Source organism: Stenella coeruleoalba, assembly GCF_951394435.1.
Source record: "Stenella coeruleoalba genome assembly, chromosome: 8".
NCBI classification, from domain to species: domain Eukaryota; kingdom Metazoa; phylum Chordata; class Mammalia; order Artiodactyla; family Delphinidae; genus Stenella; species Stenella coeruleoalba.
The window spans coordinates 45,493,440-45,519,514 of record NC_137154.1 but is presented as its reverse complement, the minus strand read 5'-3'; the positions used below and the strand labels follow the sequence as shown (position 1 = coordinate 45,519,514).

General features: G+C 43.6%; 1 protein-coding gene across 5 annotated transcripts in view; it reads right to left on the bottom strand.

Annotated features, from left to right (window-relative positions):
• Window positions 1–5,145: 5,145 nt before the first annotated feature.
• SBF2 (SET binding factor 2) overlaps window positions 5,146–26,075 on the bottom strand; it is a 472,518-nt gene continuing 451,588 nt past the window's right edge. For all 5 annotated transcript variants that reach the window (XM_079929044.1, XM_079929040.1, XM_079929042.1 and 2 more), the window contains 8 exons: window positions 17,929–18,055; window positions 15,664–15,791; window positions 14,268–14,501; window positions 13,081–13,185; window positions 11,482–11,675; window positions 10,696–10,783; window positions 7,948–8,079; window positions 5,146–6,931 (listed from right to left, as the gene is read on the bottom strand). In XM_079929044.1, the coding sequence (XP_079785170.1) occupies window positions 6,833–6,931; window positions 7,948–8,079; window positions 10,696–10,783; window positions 11,482–11,675; window positions 13,081–13,185; window positions 14,268–14,501; window positions 15,664–15,791; window positions 17,929–18,055 (1,107 nt within the window). In that variant the 3' untranslated portion in view covers window positions 5,146–6,832. The remainder of the gene's footprint in view (window positions 6,932–7,947; window positions 8,080–10,695; window positions 10,784–11,481; window positions 11,676–13,080; window positions 13,186–14,267; window positions 14,502–15,663; window positions 15,792–17,928; window positions 18,056–26,075) is intronic.

Below are 26,075 nucleotides of genomic sequence, written 5' to 3'. Positions count from 1 at the left end.
TATTGGTGACATGGAAGGCTGCTGGCTGTAGGTGGATCCCATAAAAGGAACAGGCACTGCAGAAGGTCCAGGCTGCAGTGCAAGCAGTCCTGCCACTTGGGTCATATCATTTGGCAGAGTCTCTGGTGTTGGAAGTGTCAGCTGGGGGAAAGGGAAAAGATGTAGTATGAAGCTTGTGGGAAGCCCCAGTGGGAGAGTCACAGGGCAGGCCCCTGGGATTCTACAGCAAGGCTACGCGATCGGCAACAGAGGATCACACACCTGTTGAGAAACAGTTCCTGGCACGTTACTAGGCTCTGGTTCCTAAGCTCTGGAACATTTGACCAGGGCACACCATATGGGGCATCTGAAACTGCCCATTCTGAGTTGGGGTCTGTTGGACGCATCAATTCAGAGTCAGATGGGCCTGGCAGTAGAATATTCATAAGATGGAATTGCTCCCTCTGGGGTTGAGCCTGAGCGGGGCCAGAGGGCACCAGTAAACCGCATGAGGACATAGCCAGTGCCTGTCCCCTGGCTGGTACCTATGGCCACATGGAGGGTCCTGTACAACCAGCTGAAAGAGGAGGAAAAAGCCTGAGCCTGGTTTATGGATGGGTTGATGTGGTACATGGGTGCAAACTGAAGATGGACAGTGGCTGCCTGACAGGGTGTAAAGGGAAATGGAAAATATTCCCACTGGGTAGGGCTGTGAGCAGAGGACTTGGTCATGTACTTCGTGTACAAAAAGTGGCCCAAGGTAGTGAGAAGACACACATGCTCTTGGGCAATGGCCAAATGGCCTGTTTGGTCAGGGGCCTGGAAGGAAAAGGATGGGAAGACTGGGGACAAGGAGATGTGGGGTAGAGACAAGCGGATGGACATACGGCAGAAAACATGAAGATTTTAGGGCCACGTGTTAATGCCCATTAGAAAGCACCCAACACATTAAGGCAGTGAATTTAAGCAAGTAAACAAAATGACCTGGACGGTTGATGCTAGCTGGTCCTTATCATTGGCTACATAGAACCAGCACGATGAGCATAAGTGGAGTGGCCACAATGGCAGAGGCAGAAGCCATGCAAAGGCTAACGTGGGCCCCAAAGCACAGACTCCCACATACCAAGGCCATTCTAGGCACTGCCGCCCCTCAGTGTCCAGCCTGCCAGCAGCAGAGACCTATGCTGAGCCCTCACGTGGCACCATTCCCGCCTGGGGCAAGTCCGCTACATCAGGCCCTTTCCATCCTGGAAGGGCCAATGGTTCATCTTCACAGGAATAGAGAACTCTCCTGGGTTTCCCTTTCCTGACCACAGAGCCTCAGTTAGCACCACTGCCCAGGGACTTACAGAAGGCCGGATCCAAAGGTGTGGAATTCCACTCAGCTTAGCATTTGGCCAGGGACACAGCAAAGGTCCTCTTGCACTATAGTTCATGGCTGCCACCAGGGCGCTTAGAACTCCTATGTCCAGGAACCAGCAGGGATCCTTGACCCTGATCAGCAGAAGGCAGGGCTGCTTCTACACCATGTGGGCAGGAAGGAAGGTGTGTGCTGGTGATCTTCTAGCTGCCTCCAAGTAAGCCCCACTGTAACTGAGAAAGGACCCGTGCAGCAGCCCTGACCTGAGACAGGTCTAATTACCAAGTCTTCAGGTCCCTCCTCCCCCATCAAAGGTTTTGGTCACATCACAAGGCAAGCTGAGGTTGTTGAGAGTGAGGGGAATTCAAATTGGAGAGTGGGGGAGGGAGAGCGTGAGATGAACTCCATGACAGGGTAGTTAGCCCTCCGACTCCCCTCTTTCTCTGCTGAGTCTCCCTTAGGAAGAGAGGCCCAAGGGAAACAGGGAGGAACTGCTCTCTGAACCTGGCCACAAGGGGTGGACTGCAACCGCCGTGAGAAGACTTCCCCCGGGTCTCTGACTGCAGGGACTGTGCGTGACTGTCTGCCCCAGCTGTGCTTTCTGGAATCTACTACTGTGTTTGCTTCCCTGGCTGCTGCCTGCTGATGACTAAGCGGGGTAGGGCTCCCAGGCAGGCCCGCCCTTGGGAGGTGTGGGGTTCCTCTGACGATTCCTGAGGACTTCTCACCTGTCTCGCCAGGCTTCCTTGGAACTGCTCCACAGTCTAAGTCTCCCACCCAACTTTTCCTCCTCCCTCCCTTCATCTTTCACAAGGTCACACCTGCACCCAGGTCTCCTGGCCCTCCCAGCCTCCCCCGCTTTCCTTTCCATTCCGGGCCTGCTTCTCAGAGGACTGGGGCTAACACACCTGCCTCCCCAAGCAGGGTTCTGGACCAGCAGCCTCAGCGTCACCTGGGAGCTTATTAGACATACGGAATGTCAAGCCCCTTCTCAAACCTACTGAATCAGAATCTTTATTTTAACAAGGTGATTCATACACGCACTATAATTTAAGAAGTATTGATTTATAGATGATTTGGTCTTGTTCAGCAAATCCTTTAAATCTCAGTTTGGAATCTCAGTCATTGCAAAGGTGAACCGTTGGAATCACAAAATCGCAGATCTGGGTCCTTCATTTTATAGGTCAAAGCCTGCAGAGCTAAGGCGAAGGTTCAGCGTCATATAGTGAATTAGAACAGAGCCAGCACCCGGGTCTCTCGCCTCCCAGCTCTTTCCACTTTGGCTCTGCTGTGAGCAGGCCACTTGCTCTAAATCTGCATTGCCTAGCATGGTAGCACTGGAATGTGGCTAGTTGCGGTATAATAAAAAACAAAGTTTTTTGGGGGGGGGGTCTTTGTCCTGGGTTTGCGGTACAGAGTTGCTAAAACATTTAGAATTTCCTGAGTGAAAGGAGTGCCTTTGTTATTCATAATGAGTCCCTTTGACCACACGTGTGTTTATGTGAATGCAGTGACTCAGGCTGGCGCCCCTAGATAGCTTTAGGATGAGGACTGGTTACCAGAAGGAGAAACGTGTGAATAGAGTGGGAAGCTACAGCCTCTAGGGGGGCTGGAGAGTGGGTTATGGAAACATCCTGAACAAGATCCAGAGAGCTTCCCAGTTGGCGACCACACGGAAGTGCGGGGAGGGCGGCACGCCACTCACTGCTCCCGAGCCTGGCCCCACACGTCTCTTCCACGCGGCTGCTGTTGTTTCCTTTACGCCAAACCAGTAAACATAAGCAAAGTATTTTCCTGAGTTCTGTGCGTTCTTCATGGCCCCTGGGACTTGCAACTGGCCTCTGAAGGGGGGCAGTCTTATGGGACCGAGCCTTTAACTGTGGGGTCTGTGCTGACTCTGGGGAGGATGTATCAGAACTGGGTGCGCTGCTGGACACCCAGCTGGTGTGGGAGAACTGGAGAATGGAGTGGGAAAATGACACGCATTTCATAAGTGGTGTCGGAAAAAAGATAACACAGTGGTCCAAACTGAGATGTGCTGTAAGTGCAAAATACACACTGGATTTTGAGGACTCAGTATGAACGAAGACTATAAAATATTTCATTAATAATTTTTTCTACTGATTACATATTGAAAAAGTGTTTTTGATAGATTATCGTAAATATATTATTGAAAATAAGATAAAATGTTATAAAATTAACTTCATCTATTTCTTTGTTTTTAAACAGTTTTACTTATTTATTTATTTGGTTGCACTGGGTCTTAGTTGTGGCAGGCAGGCTCCTTAGTTGCGGCAGGCAGGCTCCTTAGTTGTGGCATGTGGGCTCCTTAGTTGTGGCATGGGAACTCAGTTGTGGCATGGGAACTCTTAGTCGTGGAATGTGGGATCTAGTTCCCTGACCAGGGATGGAACCCGGGCCCCCTTCATTGGGAGCACAGAGTCTTATTCACTGCGCCACCAGGGAAGTCCCTCTATTTCTTTTTACTTTTTAAAAAAGATACACAAGTGGCTTGCATTATGTGTCTATTTGGCAGTGCTGCTCCAAGCCCTATCTCTTCATCAGCACTGCTTTATTTTTGGCTTATTTCATAGCTCTGGTTGCTGGTTGCCGTAGCTGAGGGCATTTCCTGGTTATCAGCCTAAAATCTTGAGATTATTCAGAAGTTCTTTATGAGATAATGGGGTTACTTAACAACTCTTAAAAGAACTCGTAGTGAAATATCTATAAATGTCAATTTTCACTGAGAAGCAAACCAGCCGTACCATTAACAGTTAACGCTCTGGCTCTGGAGTGAGGCCACTGGGCGGAGGGTTTGGGAGGTAAGAATAAAGAACCTGGGCTGAAGGTGTTGGGGAGTGGGGCTTGCGCTCATGTGCTCCCTCGGGTCTGCATCTTTCAAGAGCCCGGAGGAGAAAGGCTTTGTCACAGGAGCCGCGGGGGCAGGGGCACCAGGCCCCAGTCCTTCTTCCTTGGAACCTAGTGCCCTTCTCCCCGTCACAGCTAAGACGGGCGGAATGAAGGGCGTCCTGACACTTGTGCTCAACTCCCAGTCCCCGTTGCTTCCCTCCTTACTGAATGTCAGGGACACAGTAGGAGAGAATGGCAGGTCCCAGGGCCAGCCATTCAGAAGAGAGGCCTGGGGCTAATGAAGGCCTGAGGGCCCTGGCCTGGGTCGCATGAGCCCTCTAGACTGAGGAAATCTGAAGGCTTAAGAGGGGGATGCCACTGCCTCACCCTGGGGGTCCCCCTCAGGGAGGGCTCCTGGATGTCAAGACTTAGAGGTTCAGCCCTGAGGAGAACCTGCATTCTGATGGCTCCATTCGAGATGTAGTTAGAGTCCCCAAGGTAAACTCCAAGGGCTTATCTAGAGGAACTGTTGTCCAGAACTGAAAGCACTGATCCTTCATCTGTGCTGTTTAACTATTTCCTGAAGCAGAAAAACCTCCTTCCAAACTAGAGTTACATTTCTCCTGCCTAAAGTTCTCACAAATTGCCATGTGCCACAGGTGGTGGGACTGCGACCGGGAAGAGGTGAAGCACTTAACCAACTTCACACAGCTCACCGGGGGCTCAGGGTGGGAGTGGCGGCCTCACGTCTCTCACCTAAACTCCGCAGCAGTGCGTCCAGAACCCAGAAGCTCAGGCCAGCCTGTCCAGTGTCTCTGGTTACTTCCTGAGCAAAGGGCAGTGATGACATTAAGAGAACCAAGGCAAGAAATGGGTTATGCTGCATTTTACCCTTGAACTTTTAGCCCCACGTATGAATCATAAATGTTGCCTTCTGAGTGCTAAGCAATGCACAGTGAACTTTATTTCAGTAAATGAGGGATGGTTCTTCTTAAGAAATAAATTTAATTCAAGGTGGTTAGTGAATGCAAGGCATGTAGCGCCTTCATGAAAGTTACAAGAATCCAGTTACAAAAGCAGCACTGTGTAAAGTCTCAAATAGCTGCGGGTACAACGGGCTCCATATTTTACAGAGTACAAAAAATTATTTCATATACAAAGAAAAATACAAATAATGTGCAAAAACCATTTTCACAGGTGGCGATTTATAAACTGAAAATGATAGAAAAATCCTTCATTCTTATCATCCCCCAATTTCTTATATATTAACACAATTCTATTTTCTAGTGTGTAGATAATTTTAAATTTGAAAATCTGATTTATTTTTAATCTACAAAGCGGCTTTTTAAAAAGGGAACCATTTCACTACTGAAATTTTATGAATGAATCAGTTAATTTTATATTAAATTATAAGCAGACTATCTGAAAAACAAGGATATAAGAACTCATATATACATATTTTTGAAATATTAGTTTGGTATTTAACATATTAACATTTCAAAACAAATGTAATGATCTAGCTACCTACGACTCCAGCCAACCGCAGCGGCCGTTGCAGAAAAGCTGTTTCTGTGTGCCATGAGAAACAGTATTCCTGGTGTCTTAAGCTGAACAAACACAGGCTATCAGAAGTAAAGAAAACCTAAAGACCAAACAAGTCCCTACTGTTCATGTGCAGAGGTGCCGTTTGGGTATCCAGTCACGCCACAGTGCGACCTCGGTTTACACAGCCCTTGTCATAGGGGTCGTGTGGTCATAAACAGCTGGCTTCTGTCTCTCAAACATCTCCACTTTATTAGTTCAGTGCAAGTGTCTGTTTTGTGAGTTAGTGCATTCAGCTTTTTGCATGTTATTTTGTGTAAGAAGCCGTCAGGGAGCAGAAGAATACATGGGAACACAAAGTCCTGCATCCTCAGGGCACCTTTGGCCTAGAAAATTCAGTGTTTTGGAAGCAGTATTTTCCTGCATTGGCCTGGTGATTACTGCATCATTCTCTGGACAATCTTTTTCCATCAGGATAATCTTGTGTGCCCCCCTTTGCCTGCCACTGAGCACTGATGGTCTTGCTGTGAACCCCAATGGTCGAGCAGGTATCACGGAAGCACCTTTGACAGCACCAGAGAACTGAGCATCTCTAAGGTCAGGTAGTAAGAATAGGAGCCTTTGATGGGAAACCTAGTCTATGCAGAATGGAAGATAGTCTTGGAGGATTTTGATTTTTGCTTGTCAGAAAGCTCTCCAAGGATATTAGGACCTTGGAGAACAAAAAGGATCTATGTATCTTTCATGAAGAAGGACCCAGGTGGGTGGTAGCCACTTTGCCTAGGGGATGGATGACGGTCGGCTCAGGAAGCATTCTTCTGATCCCTAACCATGAAGACCCTGTTAGAACAACCTAGTGCAAGATACAGGGAGGGCCTAGGGCTCTTGACCAGACCTGTGTAACACACCCACTCAGGCTAAGCAGGTTTAGCAACTGCTAAAAGAGGGGAATGGGTTAAGTCTGGGTAGGAGAACCTTAGGCCCTAGGATGACTCATCAGAACCAGCAGGAAGCTGTCAGCTCCTCAAGGACTCACACACTTTTTTCCTATCTGGCAGCACAAGCCCCTCCTCCCTCTTCTGTTTGGGTTGACCATGGGCATCAGGCGTCAGATATACAGCTCTGGATCCTGTCCATCCACTGCTGGGCACTCTGTCCATCCTGGGCACAGAAGTTATACACACGTTTGCTGGTCTTGAGCTGTAAAATCAAATGAAGAGAACCAGAGATGAAGGGCAGGGCTAGTCTATGGCTTTGGGCAAGTGTGCAAATAAACCCCTGTGGCCTCCCCTTTCCGTTCTGCCCCAGAACCTCTGTTATTTTCTCTGTCTCCCACTACCATACTGTCATTGCCTTTAGAGTCATTATACTTTCCTGGCCCCCAAAGTCAAGGGGGATGTCAACAGAAGGGCCTGGCAGAGAAGAGAGACACACTAGGAAAGCCTGACTTTGCATCTTCCCGGGGCCTTCCTTGACTGAGGAAGAGGGTCGGGAATGGCTGGAGTCTCTGGCCCCGCCCACGCACTGCACCAGTGCAGCACAGGCGCCAGGAAGGCCGAGCTTCATCCACACCACTATGGGGTTGGCTTTCATGTCCCCTTTCCATCCCCTTCTCTAAGTCTTCAGTTGGGGCCACACTGGCAGCCCAGAGTCAGGGAAATGGCTTCATAGCCTGAGCAGGGCCGTAGAGTATGACCTGTGTTCCATATGAAGTTCTGCTTGGCTCTGGGGATTAGATAAGTCCCCTATCATGTGGCCCATAAAATGCCCCAAGGCCCACCTAAGGACTGCTGAAGATGTTAGGGCAGACAGTCATCATGTGTGACTAAGGATGTTTTTTTGTGGATGATCAAGCATGAAGATCAATGGATACAAAGGGAAGTAATATCTGTTCTTGACAGTAGGTGGTGAGTGAATAACTAACAATATTTAACAAGGCGTTCATCTGCTTCCACGTGTAGCTGGATCCCTTTTAAAGCAGTCTTTTGTGCAAAGCGATGTGCAGCCTTTCTGAGACATGTGGACAGCAGGGAGAGGTCAGCTTTGGGAATGAAGAGTGCTGGGTTCAAGCTCTGTAGCAATTCCCACAGCCGGGGTGGGTCTGTGACCCATGTGCAGTTACCACCAATTGCTGTGAGGCCCCATGATTCTTGGAGGTGGATGGATTGTAAGGGATCATGTGCAAATAGAGCCAGGAAAAGGCAAGATCGACTTACATCAAAGAAAGCCTTGTCACTCGTGTGCTTTGGGGCTCCCATGCTGGGGCCAGCAGGGATGACCATTTCTACCTCAGCCAGATCAATGTGGCCTTTACAGCTTGTGTCCTCACCCGAGTCATAGTATCGCAGCTGGAACCAAAAAGATACATGGGATATAAGAGACAGAGAAAGGGAAAACAGCATGGCTTTTCAAAATGTATTTGAATACTTTCCCACATCTTGCTAAACTATGCCTGGAAGAATAGACAAGAAGTTAAAAATGCTGGTTGCTTCTAGGAAGAGGAATTAGACAGCTGGGAGAAAGGCGGAAAAAGACATATTTTTTGAAATTTGAACAAATAAGTGTATTACACATAGAAAAAGTCAACTAACAACTGTAAAAAAAAAATATATATGTAACATATAAAAAAGGGTTAATGTTTAGAATATATACCGAATTCCTAGAATTGAGAAGAAAAAGATAAACAACCTAATAGAAAAATGGTCAAAGGATTTCAACAGGCAAGTCACAGAAGAAATGTGAGTGACCTATAAACATCTGAGAAGATGAACAACCTAACTGATCAAAGAAAAGTAAATGAAATCAATGAGATTTCACTTTTCACTTAGATTAAGAAATATTAAAATGGCTGACAATATTCAGGTTGAATGGAAGGCACTAGGTATTCTCAAACACTGTTAGTGGGGATATAATTAGAAGCCTTTTAGAGCACAATTTGGCAATGTGAACTAAAATTTAAAATGTTTATACCTATTGATACACCTTTCCCACCTCTAGAAATTTATCCTACAGAAACACTCCCACAAGCATGCAAAGACACACCTATAAAGAGGTTTCCTTCAGCACTGCCTTTATTAGCTAACAACTGAAAAGATATCTGTCAATATGGTGTTGGTTAATTAAATGATGGTACATCAATAATATGGAATTCTATACAACATTTCAAAAATGTTAAGATCTATTATGAACTGGTAGGAAAATATGTCCAAGCTATCTTTATTTATTTATTTATTTATTTATGCGGTATGCGGGCCTCTCACTGCCGTGGCCTCTCCTGTCGCAGAGCGCAGGCTCTGGACGCGCAGGCCCAGTGGCCATGGCCCACGGGCCCAGCCGCTCCGCGGCATGCGGGATCCTCCCGAACCGGGGCACGAACCCACGTCCCCTGCATCAGTAGGCAGACTCCCAACCACTGCGCCACCAGGGAAGCCCCAAGCTATCTTATATTTAAAAAGCAAGTTTCCAAATAGCATGTAGATATAAAGTGACTTTTGAAAAACAATAAATAGCTCAACATTTGAATGAGTGGTTACTGTGTGTAAGGACTGGACATCACTCTAACTAAATTAGTCTGGACTTCACTCTCTATAATCTATTACGGCAGGAATGTGTGTGGCGCCTCCGTCTCTGTGGTTCTGGCCTCAGACTTTTCTCTGCCTCTCCATTCAGGCATAGTGTGAGTAGGACTAAACAGAAAAACCATATACCTTTCGTGTTAAAGCAATCTAAAAGACTGGCAAGAATGCAAATATAATTTGATGTAATTGTAAATTATAGAAAAATTATGACATTCTCCTGTTATATTTAGTGATTTAATGAAACTTTTCTACACAGTGTAGGCTCTATGGTTTCAGAGACAATGTTGTTTAAAGTCCAGCCCCCTAAAAAGGGCTTCCATTACATATCTGTAAAAACTTCTCTATATTCTTCCACAAAGATTCTGTGTAACCTTTATGAAACTCCTTGAGCAGAGGGAAAGGGGGTCCCCATGCAAAGTATTCATCTGTCAGGAGTCATCTAGGTGCAGGTCCAACAAGAGCACTGTACTGGCCTAACAGTCTGTATCTTTCTGAACAGACTCCATGTTGGACATAAATGCATTGAGAAGCTGCTCAAGGCTGACTGGTCAGGTCCAAGGTACAGTGAGGTCTGTGGTCAGAACGTAGGAGGCCATGCGACTCTCACTAGTGAAGGGTGCGGAAGGGCTGGGTTCCACCCCAACCAAGATCACTGGAGCAAAGATTCTGACACTCAGGATTGTGCGGGGTGCTACAGCCACAGCAAAGGACCTAGCAGTGGGGAAAAGGCTTCCCAGCGTGGTCTGGGAGGGCCAGTCTAGTACTTGCCCACTGTGGATTTCAGGCTTGGGTGGGCACATCCCCTTCTGCCTATTTCAGGGCTCCCTCCATCCTCTGTTGCTGTCACCTCTGAGGGATAATGATGCCTTCTTTAGTACCAGGTACAGTGATGGGCACAGATAAAGTGTTCAATAAATGTTTGTTGAATACATGAACACCCTCGATTTTGAATGGATGTGTTATGCTGCAAAGATGAAGGTCATCTGTCTTCTGGGGAGTATTCATAGGCATGGGTTCTGTATGTGCATGTGGTATGCAACAAGCTGAAAACCTCAGGTCCTCTCGTGGCCTGGGTTTTAAGAGCAGGTAGCAGGAGATAACATGAGCATTAAAAAGCAGAGTTCTATTGCTTTTAATGCTCTGGGCTCAGCAGTCACTGCCTCTGCCTGCACACACCTGCACTCTCTCAGAAGGCTGCTGCACTCAGTCTCAGGACTACTGCTCCTCACTGGGTCCATGGAGGAGCCTCAGGCAGCATATGAGAGGCCTTAGGAAAGCATTCTGTACATGAAGGCTGTGCCTTTCTGCTGAGAGTCACACAACAGCCGGGGACTGAGCCTAGCCTAGGGAGAAGTGATTTCTATAGGCTGTGATGGTATTTATTACCTGATGTTTTGTTACATCCAAAACGAACCAGCGGGGCTTCCAACCTTTCAGCAAAGCCCCTCTTTTGTAGAGCGTTCCCTCAAAGGACCTAGAAATAATGATGACATAGCAGTTAATTTGATTTTTCATTTAAAAAGTGCTGTAAAGGGGATATCTGTTGTTTTTGTTGGTCAAGCCTCTATTTCCCCCAGATGATCCAAAAAAGATCCATCAGAGCTCCCCCTAGAATTTTTCTATTAGACCTTTGGGGAGAGGCTGCCTCTTTCTGCTGGAATTACCAAACGTGTGAGGTTTGGAGCTCTCAGTAGCCATTTTTTATACCATGTTGGGGTAGATGCAGCCCATGGGAGAAAGCAGAGCTGGCAAACAACAGAAGCCTGAAGATGCTGTGTAAGAAACTGGCACATCCTTGGCCTTCCCAATTTATGTGAGTAAATTCCTCTCTGCTTGAGCTGGCGTGCGCTGGATTGCTGAAGTCTGCCCCTGAAAACGTGCTCACTAACACACATTCCCTCAAGAGATCTGGCAGACATGAGACAATAGCAATCAGGACCCGCCACAAATAACTACAACCTCTTGGCATTATTTTAGTTGTAATTTTGACTTTTCCTCTTCCAAGAACCATCTAACGCATTTAAAACAGAGACAAAGGATTAAAGCGGATCCATTTTAAGTTTACAGAAGGCGGCACGGCACAGGCCTAGCTTATTAAGGGCCTGCGGTGTGGCCGAGGGCAGGGTGGGGAGAGCTTTTTCAGTACACCCGGGAGGGCTTAGCAACGTCAACCTGTTTTCATCATTCTTGGACGTGTACTGGCTGTACAGCGTGGCTGCTCTCCGGTCCACTCCGTTGGATGGGGAGATGCTGGCGTTCTGTTCCTCCCCCATGCTGCTGTCTGGGAGATGCAGCAGAGACCTCTTCTGATAGGAAGGGAGGTTGGTAGACACAATTCCTGGGGAGCCCAAAGGGTGTCTCTGGGGCTGAAAAAGACAGAACAGGAGCTAGGAAAGCTTTCCAAAGACTTTAAGCAACTGATCCGATAATTTCACTTCTAAAAATTTACCTCAAGGAAAAAACTGGACCATATATATGTATATGTAAAATATATATAAAAAGATGTTTATCCTGGAGTTTTTTAGGAAACTAGCAGAAAACTAGAAACCACCTAAATGTCTATCATTATGCGACTGCTTAAAAAAAAAAAGGTATTTCCATACAATGGACTTCTAGACAGCCATTAAAAATGATGCTGATTTACATAACAGGGACAAACTGAAGGCCATGTACGCCACATATTAAGTAAAAAAAAAATGCAGGTTTTTAAAACTGCATGTATAGTAAATCCCTTTTATATGTGTGTTTAGAATTATAAAACAAGTTTGATGGCATAATGGTTTATTTCTAGGTTATAAATTTTGGGTGATTTCTGTCTATTTCATAACTTTCTGTATATTGTCTTATTTAAAGGAATACACATATCTCACTTTCATAATCAGAAAAAAAATTAAGAAACTATTTTATTCTTCTGAGAAAAAAAGCAGTAAGACACCACCTACCTGTGGCCTGTCTGATAACAGCTCCTGAGTTGCCATCTGAAGGCAGGAGAAGGCACCCCAAGGACCCCTTCCTACCACATTGGAGGCTTCCTTCTACACTCCCTTCTCCTTGACTCCTCTGTGACATCTGACCCTGCCAACCTCTCCTTTCCTGAACTGCTCTTCAGAACACTCATCTGTCCTAACTTCCCTTCTGTTGCCCTTGGAGTCAATCTGATGTGGGTTTGACTGGTGGCCGCCCCACATATCAGCTGTGTGATCTGAGCCTGTCCCAGCGTGCCTGAGCTGAGACGCCACTCCCTCCCTGGGTTAACAGAATGCAAAGTGTGGGTGGTGCTCAGCACAGCCCTTCCACATACTACAGGTGAAGGGGCTGTGAGAAGCAGAAAACAGGAGTATTTGGTTTAAAAATATTTTTACAATAAATGTTTCTTAATTCAGAAACAAAAAGGGGGTGTGAACAACGGAAAGCAGCATATTTTGCTCATTTGAAACATTTCATTTTCTCTGATTCTTTCTCTGGCGCGGATAAGGTCTTGGCATTCCCCTCCTCCCTCATGTGGTAGAAGATCAGCTGAAACCACAGAGGCGCTACACCAGGAGTAATTTCCCCTGGATACAGGGCCCTGGAACATAAGTGTTATGTCACTGTGGTAAAGTGAGGCACTCAGGAAGTACCCAGTCACCTGGAGCTTTCTGCCCTGGACCCTCAGGGCATGACCCTCCCTTTGGCCATAAACCTCCTGAATTACCTGCGGCAGAGGCCCCACCTGACCTAGCGCCCTCCAGAAGCTCAGAAGTAGCACTTCAAAGGGTTTTGCCAACTCACACGGTCTGCTCTGGGCTCTTCTTTAAGGTCCACAGTTACCCGTTCCCATAGCTGCTGCCACTTCTCAGCTGTTTGGTTCAATTTATGCTCCAGTCTTTCAATTTCCTGCAAAGTAATTAAAAGGAGTTTTCTGACAGATAAGTATTTCATAGAAATCAGGATGTTCCCAGAGCCACACCCCCTCTGTACTAGATGAACAGCGTGGCCAGAGGGCAGTGAAAAACCATGGTAAGCATGGGGCCTCAGAAGCCTCCCAAGCCAGGAACAGAGGTGGGAGCTCTAGCTGGTGTGATGCATTGTGGCAAAGGTGATTTATTAGGACCTGTAACCGGGCCTTTTCGTACAGATGGCTTAAATAGATGAAATAAATATCCCCAACACCTTCACCCTTGGCCAGCCCATAGGACATCTGATGGCCACAGCAAAAGGTCAAGCACTGGGCCGGTGTCCAAACTGTAATAGCTGAGGTATATGAGAAGTCTGTCCTTGACAGAGGAACCCCTCAACTCTGATGATTCAAACCAGATGTAGAAAAAATGAACCAAGAAATGCCCAAGGAATGGAGTTTCCTTCAGACAGGGAAGCTGGAGAGCAGAGCGGCAGGCTCTGTGACCGTGTTTTCACTGAAGCACGCTCGTCCTGGTCAGGAAACTGGACGGAGAAGACTCTTCAGGAACTGTTTGGCCCGTATCTGGGCTCAAACCCTTTCCTCAGGGCTGCTGTTCTCATCAGGGTAGCTACTGCCAGGGTGGCTTCACTCCAGAATATTCCTTGTAGAAGATGGTTGGCAGTGCTCCCATCAGGCCATCAGCTACCCACACTTCTGACCAGAGGAAGTAAGGCACCCACAAAAGCCATAGCCCAGGCCTGACTCAGGCTGCTTGGCCAGCTGAAACAGCTGCGAAGCTGCAAACGGCTCCATTTGCTCGAATGCTTCCTTCTAACGCTGAAAAGCTCATTTTTACTGAGACTCTTTGCCAGTACCTGAGCCTGGTTCCCCACTGATCCATGGGAGCAAATCTGGTGTCCTTATGCTCCTGTAGTGCTAGCTATAGTGCTAACCCAAAGTAAGGAGAGCTATGTCCAGGAGCTGGTGAACCAGTCTTAACTAAGCTCAGTTCCTGAGGCCTCATGTGCCTCCAGGTCCCCTGGTGCCCCAAGAGTGTGTCTACACACGGCTGACTTACACTGACAAGGCTGGTGAGAGCGTCGGGCTGAGCACAGCTGACATCATCGTAGCATGGCCACACTGTTCTCCTCTGGCTCTGGGGCCCAGCTCCTCTGGTCAGTTCAGAGTCTTCGGAGGGGAACTGCTTAGGGGTCAGCATTGTCCAGTCATATGAAGGCCCTGTGGAAAGGGTCTCCTCTACATAGTAATCCCACTTCTTGAGGCTGGAAACATTTACATTGGGCTTCAGGGCCTGTATAAAGAAAATTCTGAAATATAGTTTCATCTTGACCCCAAAGTGCCCCAAGCTTACTGGCAGGCCAGCCCCTAACATTGCAGGGTCCAGGGAAAAAGTATGAATAGAGGTTCAAATACCATATATCTATATATTTAAACATTATACATCAACATAACTATTAGATAAAATATGTTCTATGCTCCTACCTTGACAAATATAACTTCCTAATGACCTAGAAGGCCAGGCTCCAATTGAGAATTCTTGGACTTCTGGGAATTCTACACCAGGAAGTGGTGGCACTGGGAAAGCTGGTCCCAGCTCCCAGTTCTTGGCCTAAAGCCCTGCTCCTCTTGACCCAGCTCTGTCCTATATTCTGAGGGTCTCTTATGAACATGTGTATATACCCCAGCCCATGCAGCTAAACTCTTGTCTACTCCCTGTCCAAACAGCTACTCCTTAGCTGCCCTTTTAGCTTAGGGATACATTCACTGGCTTGGGGAAGTGGTCTGGTGACTAACTTGAATTTGGGCAAGGAATCTTGAAGTGCCACAGCATGGTCTAGATGAAGGAGAGGCATCCAAGCATGTACCCTTGGTTTCTCATACACCTCACCTCATGAGAAGGGTGCATCTGGAGAAAGGCCAGGGTGAGGTCCTACTGCATGGGGCCCAGGGCCAGGCCTTCCTTGCTCCTGAGTAAGGTGGTCTACTCCACTGCAGAGCCTATTTCATGCAGACATGCATGGCAGAGGATGGCTGTCCCTGAGAGGTCATCCTTCTTGGGCTGGGCTCCAAACATCCCTGCTTCTCACAGGGGTTCTTCCATGGCTTTGGTACAAATGGACTTAGGGAAATCTTTTCTGCTTACACGGCCTGCTAAGGTTTCAAGTTTTGTTTGTTCTTTCTTCCCAGGGAAAGTTGACTTGCTCTGACTTTCTTGAAGTTATCCTTTCTATGGTTGGGGGGCCAGCTCCTAATTTTTGTGGTCAAGAATTTGGTATCCGTCTCCATTCCATCATAACCTAAACCCATAGTGTATCAACTTTTAAATAGCTTCTGGTATGAAACCTAGTCGAATGTTTATAAAACGCTTAAACAGCTTATATATGCTCAAAAAGTAAGGAAAACTTTAACACAAAATATTCCAAAAATGAAACATAAATGCTTTCTTTCTGTACCTCTGTTTCCACTGGTGAATATAAATAATTAAAGAAAATGGGACTCCTCTTGTGCATTCTATCGATACACTCCCAAATACAAATTCCTCTTTTGGCACGCTTGTCTCCTTTATCATCAAATAAAGTTCCTGTAGATCCCCCCGCCAAAAAAAAAAAAAAAAAAAAATCAGCAAAACAGAAGTCAGATAAATCAACAGTTTGCCTAAAAATATGACACATGTAGCAGATGAAAAATGGAATATTTCACACGGCTCTAGAAACAGCAGCGCACGTGCAGAAGCCTTAGAAAATGACTGCAAAGCTAAAGATAGGAATGGACTTCATAGCTATATGGAAACAAATCCAAATGGAAGAAAAACCTGGGATAAAGTTTTCCCAAGCATTTAGCAGGACAGCATGACTCCCTTCCAATCGACATCCCGCGTCTATATCTAGATTCATAGAGGTCCATGCCAGGAGACATTCTACACATTTTTCAAGAGAAAATGGAAGGAAAATGATTTGATGAAACTCAGTTAAAAACATAATTTTATGTTTCTTTTTAAAGTTGTTGGCTGTTTATTATGAAGCTATTTAAAGTGTTTTCTTTGGTAGTTTATATATACCACAAATCATGGTCATGGAGACTTTGGATGTCAGAAGGATGCGGTCCGTATCCTTGGATGACTTAAACACAAAAGCTGAATTTGTTGGGGGGGGGGGGCACTTCAGGTACTATATTTGTACCTTTCAAACAGTCAATCTGTTACTCACATGAGCCCACTTTATTTTTAATAGAGAGGAAGATGTGTTAGGGTGAGGCAGGAGGTATTTCTTTAAAAGGCCAGGAAGGGTGCCTCTCGTAGCAGTGCTGTCTTGCTTTGAATGAAAAGATTCAGGCAAAAGTCAACAAGCATTTTATTTATCATAAAAGAGGGTCTCATACCCAAGGCTGCACAAAATCCTATAATATGAGGGGCCCCCAGGACTAATTAATGTTTCTTCTCTACCTTTCAACTGTAGAGTGCAGAAGAGTAGTTCTCAACCCTGGCCACTCATTTAAAAAAAAAGGGCTTAAAAAAATCCCAGTGCCTAGGTCTCACCTCAGACCCATTAAATCAGAATCTCTGAGGATGGGCCCCAGACATCAGTCATTTAAAAAAGTTCTCCAAGTGACTCTAATGTCCACTGTAACCAGCTCTACTTAATGTCTTCCCAACACACGGGTGCTTAAAAAATTAAGGTTTCTGATTATGATGTGTGGAATGACAATTTTATGAGTCAACAGAGGTCTGGAAGTACAAACAGGAAAGGAAATGGTCTCATCAGTGCTGTCTCCTTTACCAAATGTATGAAATATCATGCTAGATAATTTTAATAGCATGCACTGAAAAGCAGTATTTCTTTGCTTTCATATTTTAAACTGAGAACATTAGTAAATATTTTCAGCCATTAAGAGAGTCTTCTTTATGAATATTCAGGTATATATAATATACTGAAAATAGTCAATATAATATACTGATTTTCTTTATTTACTTGTCTTCTTAACAAAAATACTCATGTGTATCCCCCTTTCCCCCCAACTATAAAAACAGCAAAAGAAAGAATGTAGAAGTCCCCTTGGGGAAATGTTTTCACAGGGGCTGACTGGCTTTTGAGAATCTACTCTTTACAACTATTACTGCTATTAAAAATTATAATAACAATGGTGATGTCTAAAATTTGTTGAGTTCTTTGTGCTAGCAACTGTGCTAAGAAATTTACAAATATTTCCTAATGGGATCATCCTGGCCCAAAGGGGTGGGTGATATTATTATCCTCATTTTAAAGATGAGGAAACTCAGAGAGGTACCTAACCTGTCCAAAGTACTTGGCTGGTAACTGGCAGTGTTGAAATTTAACTATTCTGTTTGCTCCAGAGCCCATGGCTGTAACTGCTATACAGACTGCTTCCAGGGGCAGGCAGCTTACCTACCAGAGTGTACCAGGGATGGAAAAACTATGAATCAAGTGTTTCTCCACTAACAGTGATACTGCTTGGAGATAATAAAATAGTAATAAGCAGATTTAACTTTTCAAAGGTGCTACATGATGACCACTTGGAGCCCCTAAGAGCTAACACAGCACATAATCTCACTCACTCATGTCCATTCTACTTTCGTAGTTTGTAGAGTAAAACCTTAAAGTGGCCTTGCCACACTCGGGGGTGGTTATTTTATTAGTGTCTTTAATTAAAAACACATAAAACTAACAAGAAAGATGGAATAAGGGCATGCAAACACATACCGTGCTCTAATCTTTCATAGTCTGAATCCAGGAGAAATGTTTTAAAGCGATTAGACACATAGTGGAAAGCCAAGAACTTTAAGTAATAGGGATTGAATTCAAACTCAGTTGGATACTGGTTGTGAACCTGAAACACACAAGGCAAAGAAAAGAATAAGAATCAAATGGAACAAAAAGTGGATGCCATGCCACTGAGTGCTGACCTGAAATATGCAGGGGACCATTTGGTCACTCAGTCAACTGAATCCCTACCATGAGTGGAAGTCGGAAAGGAACCAGCCTTTTGACAGACACCATGCTAGGGGTTTTTTTTTATAAACGTAATCTCATATAATCTCCATAACAACACTGCAAGATAGGCATTCTTTTTTTCCGGCTTTATTGAGATATAACTGACATATAACATTGTGTAAGTTTAAGGTGTACAATGTGATGATTTAATACACGTATCTATTGTGAAATGATTATCACAAGAGGGTTAGTTAACACCTCCATAACCTCATACAATTACCTTTTTTTTTGGTGGTGGTGAGAACATTTAAGATCTATTCTCTTAGCAACTTTCAAGTATAGGATACAGTATTTGTTAACTATAGTCGCCATGGTGTACACTGGATCTCCAGAACTTACTCCTCTTATACCTGGAAGACAAACATCTCTCCATCCCCCCGCCCCCAGCCCCTGGTAACCACCGTTCTACTCTGTTCCTATGAGTAAGGCTTTTTTAGATTCTACCTATAAGTGAGATCATACAGTATTTATCTTTCTCTGACTTATTTCACTTAGCATAATGCCCTCAGATTCCATCCACATTGCTGCAAGTGGCAGGATTTCCTTTTTTCTCATGACTGAATGAATTTCTCATGTTTATATATATAACATTTTCTTTATCCATGCATCTATAGATGGATACTTACATTATTTCCACTTCTTGGCTATCGTGAATAATGCTGCAATGAATGTGGAAGTACAGATATCTCTTTGAAATAATGACTTCATTCCCTCTAATATATCCGGAAGTGGGACTGCTGGGTCATACGGTAGCTCTATTTTGAACTTTCTGAGGGACCTCCATATTGTTTTCCATAGTGGCTGCACCAATTTACATTCCCAACAAGGGTTCCCTTTTCTCCACATCCTCACCAACATTTGTCACCTCTTGTCCTTTTGATAACAGCTATTCTAACAGGTGTGAGGTGATGTCTCATTGTGGTTTCGATTTGTACTTTCCTGATGATTAGTGAGTGATGAACACTTTTTCATGTACCTTTGGCCGTTTGTATGTCTTTGGAAAAATGTCTATTCAGATCCTGTGAAGATGAGAATTATTACCCTCCCCTCCCCCACTTTACAAATGAGGAAGCTGAAGATGAGCAAGATTAAATAATTTACCCAAGGTCATTCACAGCAACTAGTGAGCCCAGATTTGAACCCTGGCTTGCTAGGCTCCTCGGGCTGTGCCTCCTTCACTACTTTATACTGTGCTAGATACTTGATATGCAAATTATCATAAGTTGTGGTTCTTGCTTTCTAGGCATTTGTGGTGTAATAGTGTGTAATACAGTAAGAAAAATTATGCTTACAGAAGTTTGGCAGTGACAGGAATGAGAAGAGAAGGTGGTGGTTTGGGGCGACAGCAAGAGACGTTTTCCCGACAAAAGAAATGTCGGGAAATGTAGGGCAATGTAGAAGGAGCCAACAGAGAGAGAATAAACTGTGGAGAAAGAGCTGATAACTAAGAGAGTAAGGCCCTGGGAAAGCAAGAATGAATGAGGCTAAGGGTCCAGAAACAGGGAACAGCCTTAAAAATGAGGAGGGACAGAAGAGTAGATAAAAAGAAGGGTATGTTCAAGTGCCAAGGGAAGGGGGAGGAGCTTATGCCTTTTAACATTAATTTTCCATCAGTAACTTAGTGAGGTCACTGGGAGAGGAATAAGGATGAGGGAATGACATGGGAGGGTGGGAGGAAGGCAGAGTCCGGAACGGTCACTGAGCTATAGCGTGCTCTAGGCAACCTGTACGCAGACTCCATGGAGCCATCTCATGTGGCAGAAGATAGGCTGATGACCTTGTGATGCTCTCCAGTCCACCCAGCAATCTCACCTTTGGATTGCTCACTCTCTCATGACCAGTTAGAGAATTTTGCTTGGTTGAGATAAGTTCCAATCATAATTGTATTTACTTAAAAGCTGTTTCAAATGAATACTGGAGGCAGGCTGTCTAAAAGCCAGCTTTCCTCTCCATGTTTTAATTTGGCAATGTAGACCAACACTTGGTCAGCCAAACAGAGCAGACATGTGTGCAATATGTTGATTACCCAACAGATCAGTGGGAATTTAAAGTCATGATCTGGATATCAGTGATTTTATCAATGTTTATCATTTGATTAGAAACCTAGTTTTCTGTGATGATTAAAGGTTTTTTTTCTATAACATTTTTTCTGGCTTTTACATTGAACTAAAATTTTAGATTATAAGTAATACAACATAAAATGGATGTTAAGAAGATGTATTAAAACAGAGTTTGACTCTTAAGCAATGGGCTTGTGTACTGTGGACCTGCTTTCTTGACCTAAGCCACTGCCCTTCCAGTTGGTTCTGGTCTCCCCAGGACAGGAACACTTTCCCTGAGACAACTGGGATGTGGCTCTGAATAGCGAGGTTGTGCGCCATATGCTACGTTTTAGAACTTAAACTCTTTAGCCTGGGTTCCTGGTTCAGAATCAGTAGCACCACCTCAAGGGGCTGGTGCACACATGATGGAGGGGGGTGACCTGGATTGTGGGTGGTGTGACAGGAGAAGGAGACAGGTCCAAGAGGATAGAACTTGGTTCTCTACCAATCTGAGAATCTCAGGGAGGAGAATCTGCAATGTGCTTGGGCAGGGTGAGCTCCAAGAACAACTTTGCCCCAACAGCCCCTGGAATAAACCTTGGTAATCACAGGCCAGACCCTTGGCTCACTGTGTCCAGGGGAAGAAGAGTTCAGGGCTATTTCCACTGACCCAGTCCATGACAGTTCAAAAAACTCTTTTAAAAACTTATTAAACAAAGCTCCAGAATAACAAAACATTTCTCTCAATGACTGTTCTCCATAAAAACCACTTGCCTCACACATAACTGTATCTTTCCTTGATTATTCTGATATTTAATGCGCTTAGGAATATAATTTTCATGACCCACTTCTGAGGTAAAGTAGAATGGAAATGATGACGAATACGACCTTAAGTTGAACTTACAGGCATTTCAGGGAGATCAGATGCTAGGACTAGAAGCACTCCTCTACAAGTGGAAAAATGCTTTCATAGCCCACTGTACTGAGTGACTGGGCTCACCACAAACCCTGCACTCCACAATTACGTTAGAAAAGCTAACACTTCTCCAAGGCCGCTGGCACCAGCCTTGCTTGAATTGGAATTGGTGCTTAGAAAACATTAAGGTGTGAGAGCTTGGGGGCAGCAGTGTCTGCATCTGTGTGCCACAATGGCACCTGCAGTTGCTAACTGCTTGGGGAAAAAAAACAGTCTGTCCTCATACTGGAGTCAGTTATCAGGTCTGTTGGAAGTGGAAGAGAAGATGCTGAACAATTTGTTTTTTTTCTTTTTTTTTTTTTTTACTGTGCAGCAACAGTTTAAGCAACAAGCATGAAAATTTCTTCAATGAAAAAAAAAATCAAATTGACCTGAGTCAAATGCTGGGTTGATTAATGCCTAGATAACCACATTTGGAATCCGACATTAAGAAATACAAGGGATTTTCTGAAATGTCTTTTTACCATAATGAGAAACAAAGACCTGATTGTATTCACAAGACAAAATCTGGTGCTTTCTCCACCATTTAGTCCTACATCCCAGGGACTCAATTTTTCCAGTTAATTGGCTTTTTTTCCTCGTCAATGGGACACCTGGCCTCTTCTGCTGTATCCCCCCACAGTGGTCTCCACAAGGCACAATCCACGTGCTTCCTTCTCCTTCTGTTAAGTATTGTTTTAATAGATGAAATGGGATCAGGCCAAAGAGACTGCCGCTAAGAACTTATTACAGGGAATGCATGAGAGTTTAGAGGTTTGTTAGCCGCAGGATTTTTTTTTAAACAACTTTAATGAGGTATAACTGACATACAATAAGCTGCATATATTTAAAGTGTACAATTTGATACCTTCTGACGTCTCCACACATCTGTGAAATCATCACCACAATCGACATAGTGAACATATCATCCATAACTCCCAAAAGTTTCCTTGTGCTCCTTTTGCATCTTCCTGCACCCTCCTCTGCAAGCAATGACTGATTTGCTTTTTGTCATTACAGATTAATTTGCATTTACTAGAACTTTATATAAATGGAATCATAAGTATGTACTCTTTTTTTTTTTTTTTCGGTACGCGGGCCTCTCACTGTTGTGGTCTCTCCCGTTGCGGAGCACAGGCTCCGGACGCGCAGGCTCAGTGGCCATGGCTCACGGGCCTAGCCGCTCCGCCGCATGTGGGATCTTCCCAGACTGGGGCATGAACCTGTGTCCCCTGCATCGGCAGGCGGACGCTCAATGACTGCGCCACCAGGGAAGCCCTGTACTCTTTTTTTGTATGCCTTCTTTCACTAAGCATAATTATTTGAGATGCATCCATGTTGTTGGGTTAGCAGTACTAAATTCCTTCCTACAGCTAAATAGTATTCTACTGCATGGATATACCACAATTTGTTTATTCATTCACCTGTGGATGGACATTGGGTTGCTTCTAGATTTTTGGTTATTACATATAATGTTGTTGTGAACAGTTATGTATGAGTCCTTTTATGGGCATAAGGACTTCATTTCTCTTGTGTAACTGCCTAGGAATGGAATGCTGAATCACCTGGTAGGTAGGTATGTTTAAATTTTTAAGAACTGTTTTCTCAAACAATGGTATAATTTTATATTCCCACCAGCAGTGTTAGAAAGTTCCAGTTCTTCCACATCCTTGCTAACACTTGGGGTGGTCAGTTTTAAAATTTTAGTCATGAAAATAGGTATTTAGTAATATCTTATTTTGATTTTAAGTTGCATTTCCTAATGATAAATGATATCAAGTATCTTCATGTGCTAATTTTTCACCTATATATCTTTGATGGTCAGTATAAATGTTTTGCCATTAAAAATAATAGGTTGGGGGCTTCCCTGGTGGCGCAGTGGTTGAGAGTCCGCCTGCCGATGTAGGGGACGCGGGTTCGTGCCCCGGTCCGGGGGGATCCCACGTGCCGCGGAGCGGCTGGGCCCGTGAGCCGTGGCCGCTGAGCCTGCGTGTCCGGAGCCTGTGCTCCGCGGCGGGAGAGGCCACAACAGTGAGAGGCCCGCATACCGCCAAAAAAAAAAAAAAAAAAAAAATAGGTTGGTTGTTTCTTATATATTGTTTTGCGAATTCTTTATATATTCTTGATACGAGTCCTCCAGCAGACATGATTTGCAAATGTTTTCTCCCACTCTGTGATTTGTCTTTTCATTTTTGTAACAGTGATTTTTGAAGAACAAAAGGTTTTAATTTTGACAAAGTCTAATTTATCAATTTTTTCTTTTATGGATGATGCTTTTGGTGTTGAATCTAAGATATCCTTGCCTAATAACCCAAGATCACAAGGATTTCTTCCTATGTTTTCTTCTAGAAGTTTTATAGTAGATCTTACATTTAAGATCTATGATCCCTTTTGAATTAATTTTTATATCGATGCAAGGTATGGGTCAAAGTTAATTTTTTTTTTGCATCTGGAAATCCAATTGTCTGGTACCATTTGTTGAAAAGACTAGTCTTTCTCTACCTATTGCTTTAAATTTTTTTCATTAAAAATTTTTAATTGAAATATAGCTGATTTTCAATGTTGTATTAGTTTCTGGTGTATGGCAAAGTGGTTCAGTTTTATATATATATATATATATATATAATGGTTTATTACAGGACATTGAATACAGTTCCCTGTGCTATATATATAGTAGGACCTTGCTTTTTATCTATTTTAAATGTAGTAGTTTGTACCTGCTAATCCCAAACTCTTAATTTATCCCTCCCCACCCCGTTTACCCTTTGGTAACCATAAATTTGTTTTCTAGGTCCGTTTTTGCTTTGTAAATGTTACTTGTATCATATTTTAGATTCCACAAATAAGTAACATCGTATTTCTACCTATTACTTTTGCATCTTTGTCAAAAACCCGTTGTCCATATATATGTATGGAACTATTTCTGGACAGTATTCCATTGATCTGTTTGTCTATCTTTGTACCAATTACCACACTGTCTTGATTATTATACTTTTATAATAATATCAGATAGTGCTAGTCCTCCACTTTTGTTCTTTTTCAAAGTTGTTTTGGCTATTCTAGATCCTTTGCATTTCCATATGGATTTTAGAATAAGTTTGCCAATTTCTACAAAATAGCCTCCTAGGAGTTTTATTGTGATTACACTGAATCTTTAGATTAATTTGGGGAGACTGACATCTTAACGACATTGAGTTTTCTGATCCATGAACAACAGGTATTTCTTGATTTATTTAGGTCTTTAATTTCTCTTAGTAATGTTTTATAGTTTCAGTGTCCAGGTCTTTAATGTATTTTGCTAGATTTCTTTCATGTTTTTTGATACTGCTGTAAATGGTAATGATTTTTAAGTTTCAGTTTTCCAATGGTTTATTGCCAGTATTGATTTTTGTATACTGAGCATGTATTCTGCAGCCTTGCTAAACTCATTTATTCTAGTAGCTTTTTTTCTTTTATGGGGGGGGGCGGGGATAGATTCCATGGACCATCATGTTATTTGTGAATAAAGATAGTTTTACTTTTCCCTTTCTAGCGTGGATGTCTTTTTAAAATCATTTAATTTTTTTCCCCAAATGTTCAATTTAATTTAAAAAAAATTTATTTTGGCTGTGCCAGGTCTTAGTCGTGGCACGAGGGATCTTCATTGTGGCATGTGGACTCTTAGTTGTGGCATGCGGACTTCTTAGTTGTGGCACGCAGACTCTTAGCTGCGGCATGTGAGATCTAGTTCCCCGACCAGGAATGAAACCTGCGCCCCCTGCATTGCGATCATGGAGTCTTACCCACTGGACCACCAGGGAAGTCCCATGAATGTCTTTATTATTACCATTTTCTTGCCTTATTGCATGGCTATGACCTTTAGTACAATGTTGAATAGAGGTGGTGAAGCAGGCATTCACATCTTGTTCCTGATCTTAGGAGGAAAGTGTTCAGTCTTTCACTATTAAGTATGATGTTAGCTGTACTTTTTTTTTAATAGATACTATTTTTAGTTTGAGAAGATTCCTGAGCATTTTCACAAGGAATGGATATTGTATTTTGTCAAATGCTTTTTCTGCATCTATTGAGATGATGTATGGTTTTTTTAAAGTTCCTTAATATGGTGAGTTACACTGATTGATTTCAAATGTGAAACTGACTGTGCATTCCTGGAATAAACCCCATTTGACCATGGTATATTACCTTTTAAATATATTGTTGAATTTGATTTGCTGAAATTTTGTTTAGAAAATTTGAATCTATGATCATCAGGGATACTGATCTATAGTTTTCTTTCCCTGTCTTTGTCAGACTTGGGTAATGCTGGCCTCATAGACTGAGTTGGGAAGTACTCCCTTTGCTTAAATTTTCTGTTAAGAGTTTTTGTAGAACTGCTATTATTTCTTCCTTAAATACTTGGTAGAATTTACCAGTGAAGCCACCTAGGCCTGAAGTTTTCAGTGTGGAAAGATTTTAACTACAATTTCAATTTCCTTAATAGACATAAGCGTATTCAAGTTATGTATTTCTTCTTGAGTGAGTGGGGTAGTTTGTGTCTTTCAAGGCATTTGTCCATTTCAACTAAATTTTTAATTTTATTGATGCAAAATTGTTCACAATATTCCCTTATGGTCCTTTTAATATCTGTAGAATCTGTAGGGATGTTATCGTTCTCATTTCTAATATTGGTAATTTGTGTCTTTTCTTTGATCAGTCTGGCTAGAGGTTTATTAATTTTATTGATCTTTTCAAACAAAAGCTTTTGGTTTCATTAGTTTTCTTCTTGGCCACAAGATCTGGGGGGCCTAAAGGCAAGTCTGTTTCAAATAAATTTAGCCTTATTGTATTATGTAGAATTGGGAATGACAGGCATCTCAGCC